Source organism: Seriola dumerili, unplaced genomic scaffold (assembly GCF_002260705.1).
Source record: "Seriola dumerili isolate Sdu_G_001 unplaced genomic scaffold, Sdu_1.0 BDQW01000264.1, whole genome shotgun sequence".
NCBI lineage: Eukaryota > Metazoa > Chordata > Actinopteri > Carangiformes > Carangidae > Seriola > Seriola dumerili.
In genome coordinates this window covers 1,561,184-1,575,669 of record NW_019174519.1, presented here as the reverse complement: position 1 = coordinate 1,575,669, position 14,486 = coordinate 1,561,184, and the positions used below count along the sequence as shown (strand labels likewise).

The 14,486-nt window shown below is 39.3% G+C and overlaps 1 protein-coding gene across 1 annotated transcript; it reads right to left on the bottom strand.

Moving 5' to 3' along the window:
• Positions 1-7,566: 7,566 nt before the first annotated feature.
• On the bottom strand, positions 7,567-14,075 carry LOC111230392 (fibroblast growth factor 4-like). The gene is made up of 4 exons (XM_022757104.1): positions 13,784-14,075; positions 11,787-11,890; positions 9,989-9,991; positions 7,567-7,743 (listed from the first exon to the last, which is right to left on the bottom strand). Exons 1-4 carry the CDS (start codon positions 14,073-14,075, stop codon positions 7,567-7,569), a joined length of 576 nt encoding a protein of 191 aa, XP_022612825.1.
• Between the last annotated feature and the right edge of the window lie 411 nt (positions 14,076-14,486).

Here is a 14,486-nt window from a genome sequence, read left to right as displayed (position 1 = left end):
GTCTTAGCATTATAGGTGCTTTGAGACATATGTCCAGCCTGGAGGAAAAGGACTCCCTTGTCCAGTCTGCTGCAGACTTCTTTGTCAGTGGAAGGATGCAGACTGCCCTGGACCAGTAAGCAAATCCCTGACCTGTCTCTGTTCAGATAAATGAAACATGCTCAGGACAACTTATATATTATGTAACATATTTTACAGGTTTGTTTGGGGGGGTTAAGACCCCTTGGTTTACTGGAGGAGCTGAGAAAGAATCCGGCAGTGTTCTATGACGTGTTTGTTAATGAGGAGATGCCACTTCAGGCGAAGGACCTATGCACTCCATTTGAAGTGGAATTCTTTGTGCAGGGCAGCAACAGAAGAGCCAGAGAAAACATGAATATATGCTTTTGGCGTGACTGGTTAATTGAAATCGATACTATTAGTATATATACTATTAGTAATAATGTCATGTACTTCATTAGTACAATGATTTGTGGTCATGTGTTGATCAGTGTTTGCCAAAGTCCAAGACAAAGTCCTAAAATGTCTTGTTTTGTCGTTTTGTCCACAACTCAAAGCTATTCAAGTTTACTGTCATACAGGACTAAAGAAACCAGAAAATATTCACATTTAAGAAGCTGAAATCAGATAATTTTGACTTTTTTCATTAAAAATGACTAAAACCAATTAAATGATTATCAAAATAGTTGGAGATTAATTTAATAATTATTTAATCAATTCCACACTGGTGGAAGGAAATAGGACTTGTGAGATGAAGCACTTTATTGAGAAAACTGTGTTAAAATCAGTGTTTTGCAGAGTTATTACAATGATTATAAATAAGAATTTTGCAATATTTGCAGAATTTTGCTATGTTTACAGTAGGTACACCTCTGGAGTGTGACCATTTAATGTACAGGAAATGGTAATAAATAGATTGTTTCTGTAGAATTGTAGACTTTTAATATGAGGCAAGTAAAGGAAATATAGACAGTTCCGACTAGAGTTGAAGAGTATGGAGTTACTGCGAATTGAACTAATAAGTTGATTTTTATTTTATGTCAAAGAACATTTTAAGTTTGCTATGTTACAAAAGTTTTAAAATCCTGGATACAGGAACTTTTGCAATGTTTTATATCAGTGTTTTACAGAGTTTTCACAATGACAAGAATTTTGCAATGCATACAGAGTTTTACTATGTCTACAATAGGTACACCTCTGTAGTGTGACCATTTAATGTAAATGGTAATAAATCGATTGTTTCTGTAGAACTGTAGACTTTTAATATGAGGCAAGTAATGGAAATATAGACAGTTCCGACTAGAGTTGAAGAGTATGGAGTTACTGCTAAACACTGTAGATTCTAAGAATGCTGCTCCTTAATTTTAACCCCAAAATTAAAGAAAGAAACAACATTAGGCTGGAGGCATGATGTCTGATTTCTCTTTTTTCATATTCAGCAAATATTGATTTCTCAAAACATTTGTTCTGCTTACATTTTGCCTGGAGTTTAAAAGTAAAAGCACAAGCAAAGTAAGAATATCAATTATACATTCTCCAAACAATGAAACATATAATGTTCCAAAATATATAAACCGAAGTTCAAGCAATGTCATCTGCAATTTTGAAATTAAAGCACAGAGGCCTGAAACATCCCAGTATGGTGCATTTTCATAAAAGGAAGAATCCCACCAGGTTCAACTACACAGGAAGATGAGAGGCAGGAAGTTACTGATGTCATGAACAGATGCAGCATTTCAACAGATGAATTAAGACACAAATAGATACAACAAACTTTTTCTCAGTTTACCCTACAATCTGGTGAAAAATCAGGGTCACTTCACAAAGATGAAGATCCTATTGGGAGTAAGCACTCAAACATGTACATGTAAGACATTACGCACACATAGGCCTGCACACAAACAGAGCATCACCTTAAATACTTCAAATGCAACCCCAGAATGCATTACACAGCAGTGAGTTTATGGAAAAGTACTATTTAGTCTTTGATATGATTGTTGTGCCACTTGTAACCAAGTTGCACTTAACTGTAGCTATACTGTAAGTTATGTCACTAAACTTTAGTGGGTTACTCTAAATGGTCACAGCACAACGGTTGCTTGTTTTAGACCTTAATTACACTGCCTGTCAAGTGTAACAAGTCACACAACATTAATTACATTAAGATCCCAGTGTGAACAAATATCTAAACCTTATAATATGGTAAGAGAAAAATATCTCTTGCACTCTGTCTACAGCGGATGCATTCAGCTGTGTAATTCATGTCTTAGGTTTCCATAACATTTGAATTTTCTGTACAGCATGTCAGATACTTCAAATCAGAAATGTGATCAATGGCATGAGAGATGAGACTCTTGTTGCTGATGACTGGGATTGATTTGAGATTGCTCTACAATTACAGCTGGGAGATCATCATCATCAGTAGTGGGTAAAGAGTCAATTCCATGCTGTGCCAGAACTGCCTCCAAATTTTGTGGTCTGTAGGGATTTTCCCTGAAAACATTGTTGATAGCTGCACTGTCCATTGCCATATTTGAGAGCATGCCTTCCGTTCAGATTTGAGTCGGTGTTCGGTTGTTTTCTGTACGCAAAGCATGGTTGTTCCAGGCCTCCGTAATGTGGCTTTTTTGAATCTCAGGAATAAAAACTGTGATCCAGAAGCTGTGAATCCTCAAGAGAGTGGAACATACTGTAAAGGGATTGCAACAGATGCAAAAACACAACCAGAAATGTATGATTCTTTGGTTATGGACTGTAATGAAACTGCGGCACTCAATACCCTGCACAAGATTCATGAACAAGGCAACCTGAAAGTTCTCACCGCCATAAACTGATCGGACTCTGAACGGTAGTCCATAGAGGTACGTGGCTTTACGAAACTGAGACAGCACAGTGGTGGCACGGTTGTCAGTGTTGCAATTCAGATAAGTGATTAGCCGAGACTGTCCATCTATGGCACCATGAACTGGAAAGCCCCATCTAAAATGGTGAATACAAAGACAGAACAAATACTTGTGCTTATGTCAAGAAATGGACTTAAAAGCACTGTATCATGCCCACAGCCGTCTAAAAGCCTGAACCAGCCCTAATGTTTGTTTTTTTCCCTCAGTTTGCAGTGCATTTGAATGCACCCTGAAGAGGTGCAGTTGAAAAGCATTGGTAATTAGTGTGGACCATGAGTGTGTGTTTTAAGCTGTGTTGCAGTCATTGATGGGCAAGCTGGGCATGAGGCAAGACACTGCAGAAGAGGATGAAGGCTCTCCCCACCTGGAAACCCTCTCAAAAAGGAGCCAAGGCTAACTAGCCAGAAGATAAAGTAAGCTGCTCTCTATTTGTGCTCTCCCTCCCCCTACTCACCTCCAATTCTTTCACTGATCATCAGGCTATGGAAGGACAAACCTGCTCCTAATCAGACTCTGGACTCTGTCACTGGAAGAGCTTCATGATTAGCCCCCCAAGGATCACAAAGGCCTGAAGCACTGAGAGTCAACCAACCCCATGGTGACCAAAGATTTTGCTGTCGCCCCCTGAGCTCCAGTCCAGAGTACTTATCACCATTTTTAAAATAAATTGCACTTTGCCTTTTATCTGCCTCTGTGTCTGGTTTTTGGCCTAATTTGGTTCCCGACTGGTCCAGTTTTGAGAACTTTTAAATATTTAATTGGTGTGTTGTGACAGTTTTTAAACAAGTAACCATTTAAAGTGTGAAATAACAAATTAAAAAAAGGCATCAAATAGTTAAAAGGTTAACACCTTTTAACTATTTGCTATTTTTTTAGATTAGATTAGATTCAACTTTATTGTCATTGCACAGAGTACACGTACTAAAACAACGAAATGCAGTTAGTATCTAACCAGAAGTGCAAAAGAGCAGTTAAAGTGCAAGTGTGTGCTGTACAGGTATGTAAGGTGAGGGTGTGCATAAGTAAAGTGGAGATGTGCATATGTAGGGTACAATAAATTACACTGTGAATTACAATGAATTACAAAGATGAGATAGCGAATTACAATGATGAGGTAGCGAATTACAATGATGAGGTAGCGGGAATAAATACAGTGAGTGCTAGACAATGAGTAGAGACGGTGCTATTATATGCTTCTTGTTTTTCCTCCTCCTCCTCATCCTCGTGTGGCTTATGAGCTTCATCTTCAGTGTGATGGTCGTCTTCTCCCTCAACAATATCATTGTCCATGTTCTCATATTCTGTCTTCTTCCTTTGGTGTTCTCTCATCAGCTTCTCCCGTCTGTCGGCCTCCCGGTGCTGCTGACAATGCAGTATTAAATGTCATCACTGTCCTTTTTTATTAGGCTACCACAAGAAATACAGCCTACATAATCAAGACAGACAAAACAGGCTGCCAGGGTCAAACATGCTTACACTATAGCACCCCAGTTAAATAGGTATTGGCCAATAAAGACGACCATTGCATAGGTTCACTTGTTAATGCCATAGAAAATCATGAGGGAATAAGTCACCCAGTGACTATAAAGCATCACACTTCAACTTTAATGGTAGCCTGTTTCTTTAATGCTCAATAATGTATGTGGGTAGTTATTTTTTAAGCTGCAAAATGATTTTAAAAGCCATTATTTAGGCAGCCTGTGTGAGAAGTACTAACACTGTGCATCTGTGTTGTCCCTATGGTTTCCCAAAATGAGACTTATACTGTAAAGCAGTGCTGGTGTCAAAAGTGTGAAGAATCATATGTGTTTGTCCTACCAAGAATGGCAACATTGCTCATGAAAAGCAGAGTTGGGTGGAAAACTACAGCCTCACACAGGCTTCCTAAATAATATCTTTCATAATGGACACTGGATGAATATTTGTTTGTTGGTTTTCTTGACAATGACTGAAATAACATTTAGGAGGAGAAAGTCTGTTCTATATTCATCAGCTGATTGCATTCCCATATAATTGTCAGTAGCACTGATTGATTGTGTGCTGCATGGCCAAATATTGAAAACCTGACCTATAGCTATGACTACATCATTACAGCATAGAGGTCATAGACTGTGGTTAACCAACATTTTTACCATGATGAATTCACCCTATGAGGCACATATTTCCATCTATGTGCCACAGGCTGTTGTGGACCCCTCTGACCCTGACAATATAACACTGAGCATACAGGTATGTGCCATTCTGCTGGAATTCACTATGTAATGTAAGACTGTGAGCAGTCTTACATTACAACCCTGTGAGCCTCACACTATCCAGTACCCACTATCCAGTACCCACAACAGACTATACACTGTTTTGTTTCTGATATAATTATCAAAAAGTGGAAAAATAATCACAGTTTTTGAATTCTTATCATTGAAAAAGATTTAATATTCAATCATTTTTCTTTTTTTCCACAATAATAAAAAATAAATTCCCACAGACTGACATATGATTCAACACGGTGCTGCTCAGCTCTTTCAGCTGGGTTTAGGGCTGGTTCATTGGTGGGGGTCTGGGGATTGGGGGACAAGTCCTGGCAGCAGGTAGAGCAGGGACAGCTGATTTAGTCTGAACAGTTTTGTAAAGGTTTACCTGTGTTGATTAACAGTCAGCTACAAGAGGAGCAATATTAAGTACCTGATGTTAGAGGAGCTAAAGCTTGTTTCACTATGGACTAAGTTCACAGGTTAATTTACAAGACTCACAGACTACACCCACCTTTCTTACACATGGGACAAGTTCACCTCAAAGAAACTATAAAGACTCCTAACCCTACATCACAGATCATCGTGGTGGATGAACTGGGTAAAACAGGAATTTCACCAGGAGCCCATATTTGGGCAAAGAGGGTTAGTGTGTATTGTGTTTTACCAATTCCCTTTTTAAAAATGATATGATATAATATTATATTGTATGATGTATAATTCTGATGTCAGTCAACGTAATAAGTGTTTGATTTGTGTAAGAACAAATCCTGCTGGCTTTTATTTTATACAGTAACTGTGCATCCTGTTGCTTTTCCACAGAAAGGGGAAAAGATTTACTTGCCAATTTTCTGATGGAGACAGACATGGACAAATATCAAAAATGCCAAAGTTTATTTTTTATATATTTATTTGAGTATTTTCTGTGTCCATTTTCAACTGTCCCTTAGTGAGCAGTTCAGGCTGTGCTGACCTGTAGCTGTGCTGCATCATCAACCTTTAGTGACTGAAAGTTATTGAACCTGCTGGCAGCCGGATGCAAAGAGTTGCAGGGATTATGTATTTCTGTAATCCAACCCTGAAGTTGGATTACTCTGGTTCCCTTCTCTAAAAGCCAATTAGATTTTTCCATTGTCTTTGGATTATTAGAAAAAATTAAGTTGAATGATGAATGATGTTTGAAGCTTAAATACAATCAGCAGTAGAGAACAGCTAATCTTATAAACCAACTACACCATGGTCACATGACTTAACATCACCACCACTAAACTTCAACTTGTAGTTTGATTTTGCTCTGACCTCTTTTACAAAAACCTTTCCTCTGACAAAGTTAGTAACAGTTTGTATAAACACAACGAGGCTGTAAAGATGGACTGGTGAGTTGATTGGTATTCATGTTCAACGTGATGACGTTTAACGTCCCTGACACCCTCTGTAGTCTCATTTAGACACTTATTAGCAACTGAGATGTAAAAGCTTAAAGAAATCAGGACTGGAGTATTTACTGATCGATTCTATGTTGTTGAATAAAATATGAAAATGTCTTGAGCTTATGTTAACCGCAGACCTTAATTCAGTCAAGACACATATAACAAACCAGAGACTTCAGGACCAGGGAACAGGAAGTGATAAAATGCAACCGATTTCTGGGTTTTGGGATGTTCCTGCAGCCTTCATTAGTGTCTGCACTGGAATAATGACTGTATGTGCATAAAACAGAAGAAAATACTCCTCTGGAAGCAGTTCCACACATAAACACGTGTTTCTGAAGGTGCTGTTGAATATAGAAAATGAGGAGTTATGAGGGATGTCAGTATTAGCTGTAAATGACCTCTGCAAATATTTCTTTATTAATATATACTTCTAACCTTCTTGCATCTTTACTCCGACTCAGTCCTCAGTTACCACCTCTCAGTTACCTGAGACACATAACAGCTGTAAGATTCTCCACATGATGATTTGGAGTTTACTTATTATTTGTGAAACATGTGGTGATACAATAACATCATATCCACTGGATCAATATTGATTATCAGAATTAAGACCTGGTCCCTGACTGTTGGTTCACCACCTACAGCTTTAATCCATGTGCTGTGGGTATGACTGAAACTCCATAAGCAACAGGAATGAAAAATAAAAAGAGGGAGTTTGTGGTGGAAGACACATCTGTTAAAGCTGGACTCTCCTGGCACTGCCCATGAATATTAGTGAAGTGTCATTGTTAACACACTGGAGTCTTCATTTACACACATGTTGATGTTATCAGTACCTGCAGCTCTGCTCAGTTTGTGATTGGACATGTCAGATTGCAGCAGCAGAGGTTCATCTCTGCTCTGCTGACTGAGTGTTTGGAGAACAAGAGTCCAACAGTGAATCTCAACCTTGTTCTGCACTGTCTATAGTCTCTATCTTAAACTTCATATCCTGGGCAGGAAGTGCGTCATGGTCATGGTGGGTGTAACCCGGTTGCCTCTCTTGGTTTTGCCGGTCTTGCTGAGGCCAATGTACATGCCGGGGTAGACAGCTGATTCATAGGCATTGTAGTTGTTGGCAAGGAGCTTCTCCTTGAACTTGCATTCATCATTGTAGTGGCCCTGAGGAGAGGAAGAGGAGGATGAAGAGAAACAGTTATTGTTGAACTCAGTTATTGTTATAGTATGTGAGAGCTTCCATTTTTAAATGTCACAGAAGCTCAGACCAGGATTTAAACACTGATCCTTTAAGACCTGTGGAAAACATGTATTTATTTATTGTTTATCGTTACTGATCATACACACATAGACATTTCATTCTGCTCATTAGTTTATTTACAGTGACAGTGCTGTGTTGTGTTGCTCTGAGTTAGGAAACAAGACAAAGACTGTCCTCCTGAAGAAAACATAGTTAGTCTTTGCAGCAGGTTGTTATGACCCATATTTAGGTTTTGTAGCTAAGTGACATCTAGTGGTCGTAGTAATTATGACAGGAGCAAAGGGAAAAGTGTGGTGACAGAGTATAAAGAGAAACAAAGTCCATGTCAGGAGAAGGTTGTGGTGGCTGGATGAATATGACACAGGAGAGCGTTGTTCAATTCCTGTGTGAAACCAGCAGTTTATGTTGTTTCTATTATCAGTGACTGTTTGTTGTTATTATTGTAACCATGACCAAAATCGTCTAATGTTAAGGAAGTACATATTTTAACCCAAATCACCATCCTATCCTAAACCTAACCAAGCCATGACCATAACAATGGAGACGAAGTTAGGTACGCTGCTTGTGTTTATTACTGTAACCATGAAAATCGAGGTCCGGTACTCCTGCTGCCATAGGGGCGCTATTTCAGGAGACACTCCTGTGGGTTGTTTCAGAGGGTTGATAGTTGTTCAGGTTGGAGGAGTCATGTTAATAAATGTATGTATGTATGACATAAAAATATGTCAGATGTGTAAATATTATATAATCTTACTATACTACCGGGGACCTGTCACTGACATAATGAATTCCCTGCCCACCACCCTGACCTTAATCATCAGTACTAAATACCTAACCCTGACCATAAACTTGGTTCTAATCTAAACCCTAAAACCAAATCTTAACCCTCAAACAGCCATTTTTGTTCCCACAAAGGTATCGGACCCCACAGGTACAGTAAATACACACACATGAGGAAATTATTTCATCAAATAAGGGTCTGTCTGTTTGTGCCCCCCTGTCCTGAACCATTGACACCCTGTGAGCATCAGGAGAGCCACATTTGGCGACTTAAGTATGCCTGGGCAGAGATGTCACAGCTGTATGAAGAATAGCATACAGCTGTTTTCACTGTGTCACCTGCTCACAGAGGACAGTATACAGACTCCCTCACAGAGGTCTGAGAGCAGCTGCAGCCAAAGGTCAACCCACCCCCTACAACCTGAGCCCAACCTTAACCAAGCCACCTGCCTCTGTACACACAGAGTTAGAGGAGTAACTGGATGACTCACTGCTGTTTATCTCAGTGCTAATAATGTGCTTGTTAAATCATGGATTATATTCTTGACATGAACCCAGTGTTTCAGTACCAATTGTACCCTATCTTATGTTGTCATTGATCACATTATGTTGTTACATTAGTGACACAGCCGCATTTGCATCATAACGTATTAAAAAGATAAAACATGAGACTCTTCTTCCAGAGTTGGAAAGAAGCTGTGATGCACAGGATGAAGATGGATGAGATGCTGGTCTCCTACATCTGCCACATGAACACAGCCTGGTACCATCTGCATGTGATCACTTAAGCTCATGCTGCGTCAGCCCTTGTACTCTGTACTCTGGTAAAGACCAGGAAGTCTACCTGTTTGAGTCCACTGACAAGGTAAACTGTCCTATTCACCCTGAGCACTCCATCCATACTTAGCACTGTAGCTATGTTCCTCTACAGGATCCCTATGCTATAAAACAAAGAACCTGGCTAATCTCCGCCCCCTTCTCTGTTGGACTATAGAATTTCCAGCGAGCGAGCAATTAAAGCTGATTTCATTCCTGCCTATGCTACCTCGAGACCTGTATCCTATCTTCCTGCTCATCCAGCATCAGTGCTGCCAAAATCACTTTTTACAATAGGATCAGCAGTACCACAGACACTCCAGCTTTAAAACCTTACTCAATCCTCCACCACCCCCACCACACACAAACCTCTCAGCCCATATCTTTGCCTCCTTCTTCACTGAAAAGGTGGAGGCCATCAACTGCTAATCTCTGAACCTTTCAGAGTCAACCAGTCTCTTCTGTTTAAGGACACACCACTCTCCACATCACTTTCATGCCACTCTCTGCCTCCTCTGGTCAGTCCCTCACCACCTCCCTCACTTTGCCCACTTGCTGAACATGTACATTAAAGGAACCACACTAATCCGGTTTAAGTCAGGACTTAAATCATTCAATGGTGTCTTCTTTGCCTAAGAACATTGATTATACATGCTTAATATTAAAAATGGATACAAAATTCAGGAACTTGGAAATTTTCTTAACAGTGTGAAATAAGAAGACAAATGTATATAATGCATTTTATTAATTAACTTTGTTACAGAACACTATTATTAGATGCTTGAGGACTTGAATCTCTTGTTGAATTGATCAACTTAGAAAAGCACGTTTTTGATGTGTCAGACAAAACCTGTTCCCTTACATGGTTTGTTGGCTGAGACTTTTGTCTATAACTATATCTATTTCAAATGAATGTGTTTTTTTAAATAGAAGACCTAAAACATGTTTTGTCCCTTATCTCAAGAATCAGTGTCCAGTTTATGAGATCAATTTCAGTTTGTACACATTAATGACGAATCCTCCATGAAAACAAAAGTTAGATATGGAGTTCCACAAGGATATGTGTTTGGATCAGTTCTATTCATACAATATTATTAGGACCACTCAATCATTATTATCCGGCTGGAACAACAGGTCTCTGAAGACTCTCCAGCTGATCCAGAATGCTGCAGCAGAGTATTGATAGGAAGTACAAAAACATTATTGGTCAGACATCATCATATCTTAAAGAGTTCAAAGTCCTCTATTTCCCCAGCAGATACTCCACTCTCTAAACACGGGACTACCCCAATCCTCAGGTTCAGCTGGTTACTTCAGGCTCATGGTGGTAAGACATTTTGGCCATGTTTTGGCAGACAAAGCAATGACCACAACTCCCTCCTGAGGTCAAACCAGTTTCACAGCACACGGATCAGCTACACAAACCTCAGTGAACATTCAACAGCAGTGGCAGGATGAACATATGAAGCCTCATCTAAAAGACTGTAATATTATTTGATGTAATACTTTTCCTAGTTATCAGGAGAAACTACAGATTCATACATGATGGTCCACAGTATAAGTTCTCATTGTATTTTTAAGCTTACTGAGTGAAATATCTGTCACAATGCCTGTATTATATATTATGTTGTTTTTAAGACCTTATTCCAGTTGACCGTCCTTCACTTGCAAGACCAGAAAAAAGCTTCTTATAAAGGGTGAGAACTTAACTGTTGTTGTGTGGTGTGCAGCAGTCCAAAGGTGTGAATGAGTCTGATAACTGTAAAAATGTCTCTGCTGTTTTAAGTTGTTTTTAAAAACAGAGATAGTTGTCACTAAAATATGATTAAACTCTAGTGTCTTCACAACTGGTTACTCTACTGTGATATTATTTTCACTTACCATTTATTCTGATTGTGTATCCTGCCTATTGAATTAATTTTTAGACTGATGGGACAGATGTTTTTGGACCATTTAGTTTTTCTTCAGGCTTTTATATAAGGTATTAAGCTTTAGCTATTCTGGGCCTGTCATTGTATCTGTATATGCAGGGAAAGCGACAGTCACAAGTTTCTGAAGATTATTGTGATGACCCATTTTCACACTTTGCTATCGTCATGTTTGTATATTATCATGTTTTTTATTTCACCCATTGCTATTCTGTATTTTTTTACTTGGATTTTATTCTGAATTGTGTGAAATAAATGAAATGAAGTAGTGCAATGATTTCAACTCAGGCCCATCTGTACTCCAGTACTGAGATGTGTAGATACCAGGGATCCTGCCTGTCACATTCCATCATGGAGATTATGCAGTCTGGCTCTAGTATCAAAAACATCTGTCCAGTTATCAGGTCCTGATAAGTTCTTACCGAGCCGTAGAGTTTCCCTTTGTCACTCATGGCAAGGAAGAGACCACTTCTCATCCCAAACAGAGTCACCACTCCTCTCTCCACTGGGGAAATCTCTAGAAGGGCTGGGATGAAATGAGACCACAAACAGCAGCAGATAGTGTACATCAAGAAGAGAGCTGCACCTCATCATCAGTATTGGACCATTGTTTTACTCTTTACTATTATTTCTCAGCTTTCATTTGCAATAAAGTTACCGACACACACACAGAAAATCACATTGTACTGCTGGCCTGATAGTTTACACATCTTGTAGTTTTGTTTTAACACTGTCAGTTCAGCAGATCTCAGGGCTGGAACCTGATCTGTCTATCCTGGTGGCCTTCGTCTGTGCTCACACATTACAGACACAGGGTTTACATGGACTCTAAGTCATCTATAAACACATTTACAGGTGCATCTCAATAAATTAGAATATCATGGAAAAATTAATTTATTTCAGTAATTCAATTAAAAAAGTGAAACTCATATTATATAGATTCATAACACATAGAGTGAAATATTTCAAGCGTTTATTACTTTTAATTTTTATGATTATGGCTTACAGCTAATGAAAACCCAAAATTCAGTATCTCAGAAAATTTGTACTCTGAAAAGTATGTTCACTCAATACTTGGTCGGGGCTCCTTTTGCATGAATTACTGCATCAATGCGGCATGGCATGGAGGTGATCAGCCTGTGGCACTGCTGAGGTTATGGAAGCCCAGGTTTCTTCTCCATGGTCATTAAACCAAGTATTGGTACTTTTGGCAGTGTGGGCAGGTACCAAGTCCTGCTGGAAAATGAAATCAGCATCTCCATAAAGCTTGTCAGCAGAAAGAAGTATGAAGTTCTCTAAAATTTCCTGGTAGACGGCTGCGTTGACTTTTGACTTGATAAAACACAGTGGACCAACACCAGCGGATGACATGGCATGCAAATGATAAAATGCTAAATTTACTTTTATCTGAAAAGAGGACTTTGAACTACTCAGCAACAGTCCAGTCCTTTTTCTCCTTAGCCCCGGTAAGACACTTCTGACATTGTCTCTGGTTCAGGAGTGGCTTGACAAGAGGAATGCGACAGTTGTAGCCCATGTCCTGGATACGTCTGTGGCTGGAGTCAGGCTGTCAGTCTGTCAAATTCTTGAATGGCCTTTGCTTCACAATCAAGGCTGCGGTTATCCCTGTTGCTTGTGCACATTTTTCTACAATACTTTTCCTTCCACTCAACTTTTTATGAATATGCATGGATACAGCCCTCTGTGAATAGCCATCTTCTTAAGCAATGACCTTTTGTGGCTAACCCTCCTTGTGGAGGGTGTCAATGACTGTCTCCTGGACAACTGTCAAGTCAGCAGTCTTCCTTGATTGTGTAGCCGACTGAACCAGACCTTTTAAAGGCTCAGGAAACCTTTGCAGGTGTTTTGAGTTAATAAGCTGATTAGACTGTGACACCGTGAGTCTACAATATTGAACGTTTTCACAATATTCAAATTTTCTGAGATACTGAATTTTGGGTTTTCACTAGCTGTAAGCCATATTCATCAAAATTAAAAGAAATAAACGCTTGAAATATTTATTAATATTTCAATATACGAGATTCACTTTTTGAATTGAATTACTGAAATAAATTAACTTTTCCATGATATTCTAATTTATTGAGATGCACCTATATATATGCAGTAGGAATCACTGCTGCTTTTTGATTCCACAGTATCCTCATTCTCTTCAGCAGTGCCAGTGTATTTTATATATATATATATATATATATATATATATTTAAAATGCTGACAATTCATTCATTATGATTATTATTATCATTGTGATAAATTACTATTTTTTAACAGTTTTTACAGGAATGACTGGTCCTGTATATTCATAACATAAAAATTACCTGGTTAAATTCATTAACCAGCTGGTTATGACCAGTGTCACAGCTTTACATGGATGTCAATGAGGAATGGTAAGATTACTTACTGTATCTGTTCTCATTATGCACACCGGTGATCTTCCCATTAGGCAGGACTTGGATGTGGAAGCCGATGCCCACGTTACAGTAAAGTCTTCTCAGTCTTTTGATCCCCAGCAGGTAATCTCCATTGCTCGCTGTCACTTCCCTCTTGTCCCAGGAGCTGGCAGCGGCCCGGACGAGCGACATGGCGCTCTGCAGGGTTTGTCTCTTACTGCTGATGACTGGGAGAGGAGCAAAGGAGCTGTACAGGAGGATCCCATACAGGAGCAGTGGGAGCTTGGACCCTGATGATGACATCCTCTGCTTACCAGTCCTGCGGTTCACAACTACTGTGTGTCTCAAAGCCAATTAAATGTTCACTTAGTATCAACAGAAAAAACTCTTTCCATGAAACAACAGGAAGAAAACTTCTCAACGGCTGCACAACTCTTCCCAGCCCAGAGAGAAGTTTCAGTTTTCATGTTGAAACATCTCCAAACTGTCAATCCATGAGGGTCCAGTTTACCAGTGTAGTTTCCTCCTCAGGTAGATCCTGCAGACAGACAGCAGACTTATATCTGGCCCATATTACATCACACACCACCTGCTGTCTTGTTTGTCTGTGAGTCACAGATGCTGTAGAAGCACACAAACTTAAAAACACACAAAACACATAGTGACAGAAAACAAAGAGGAACACGCAAGTACACAGAGATGTGGACAAATACA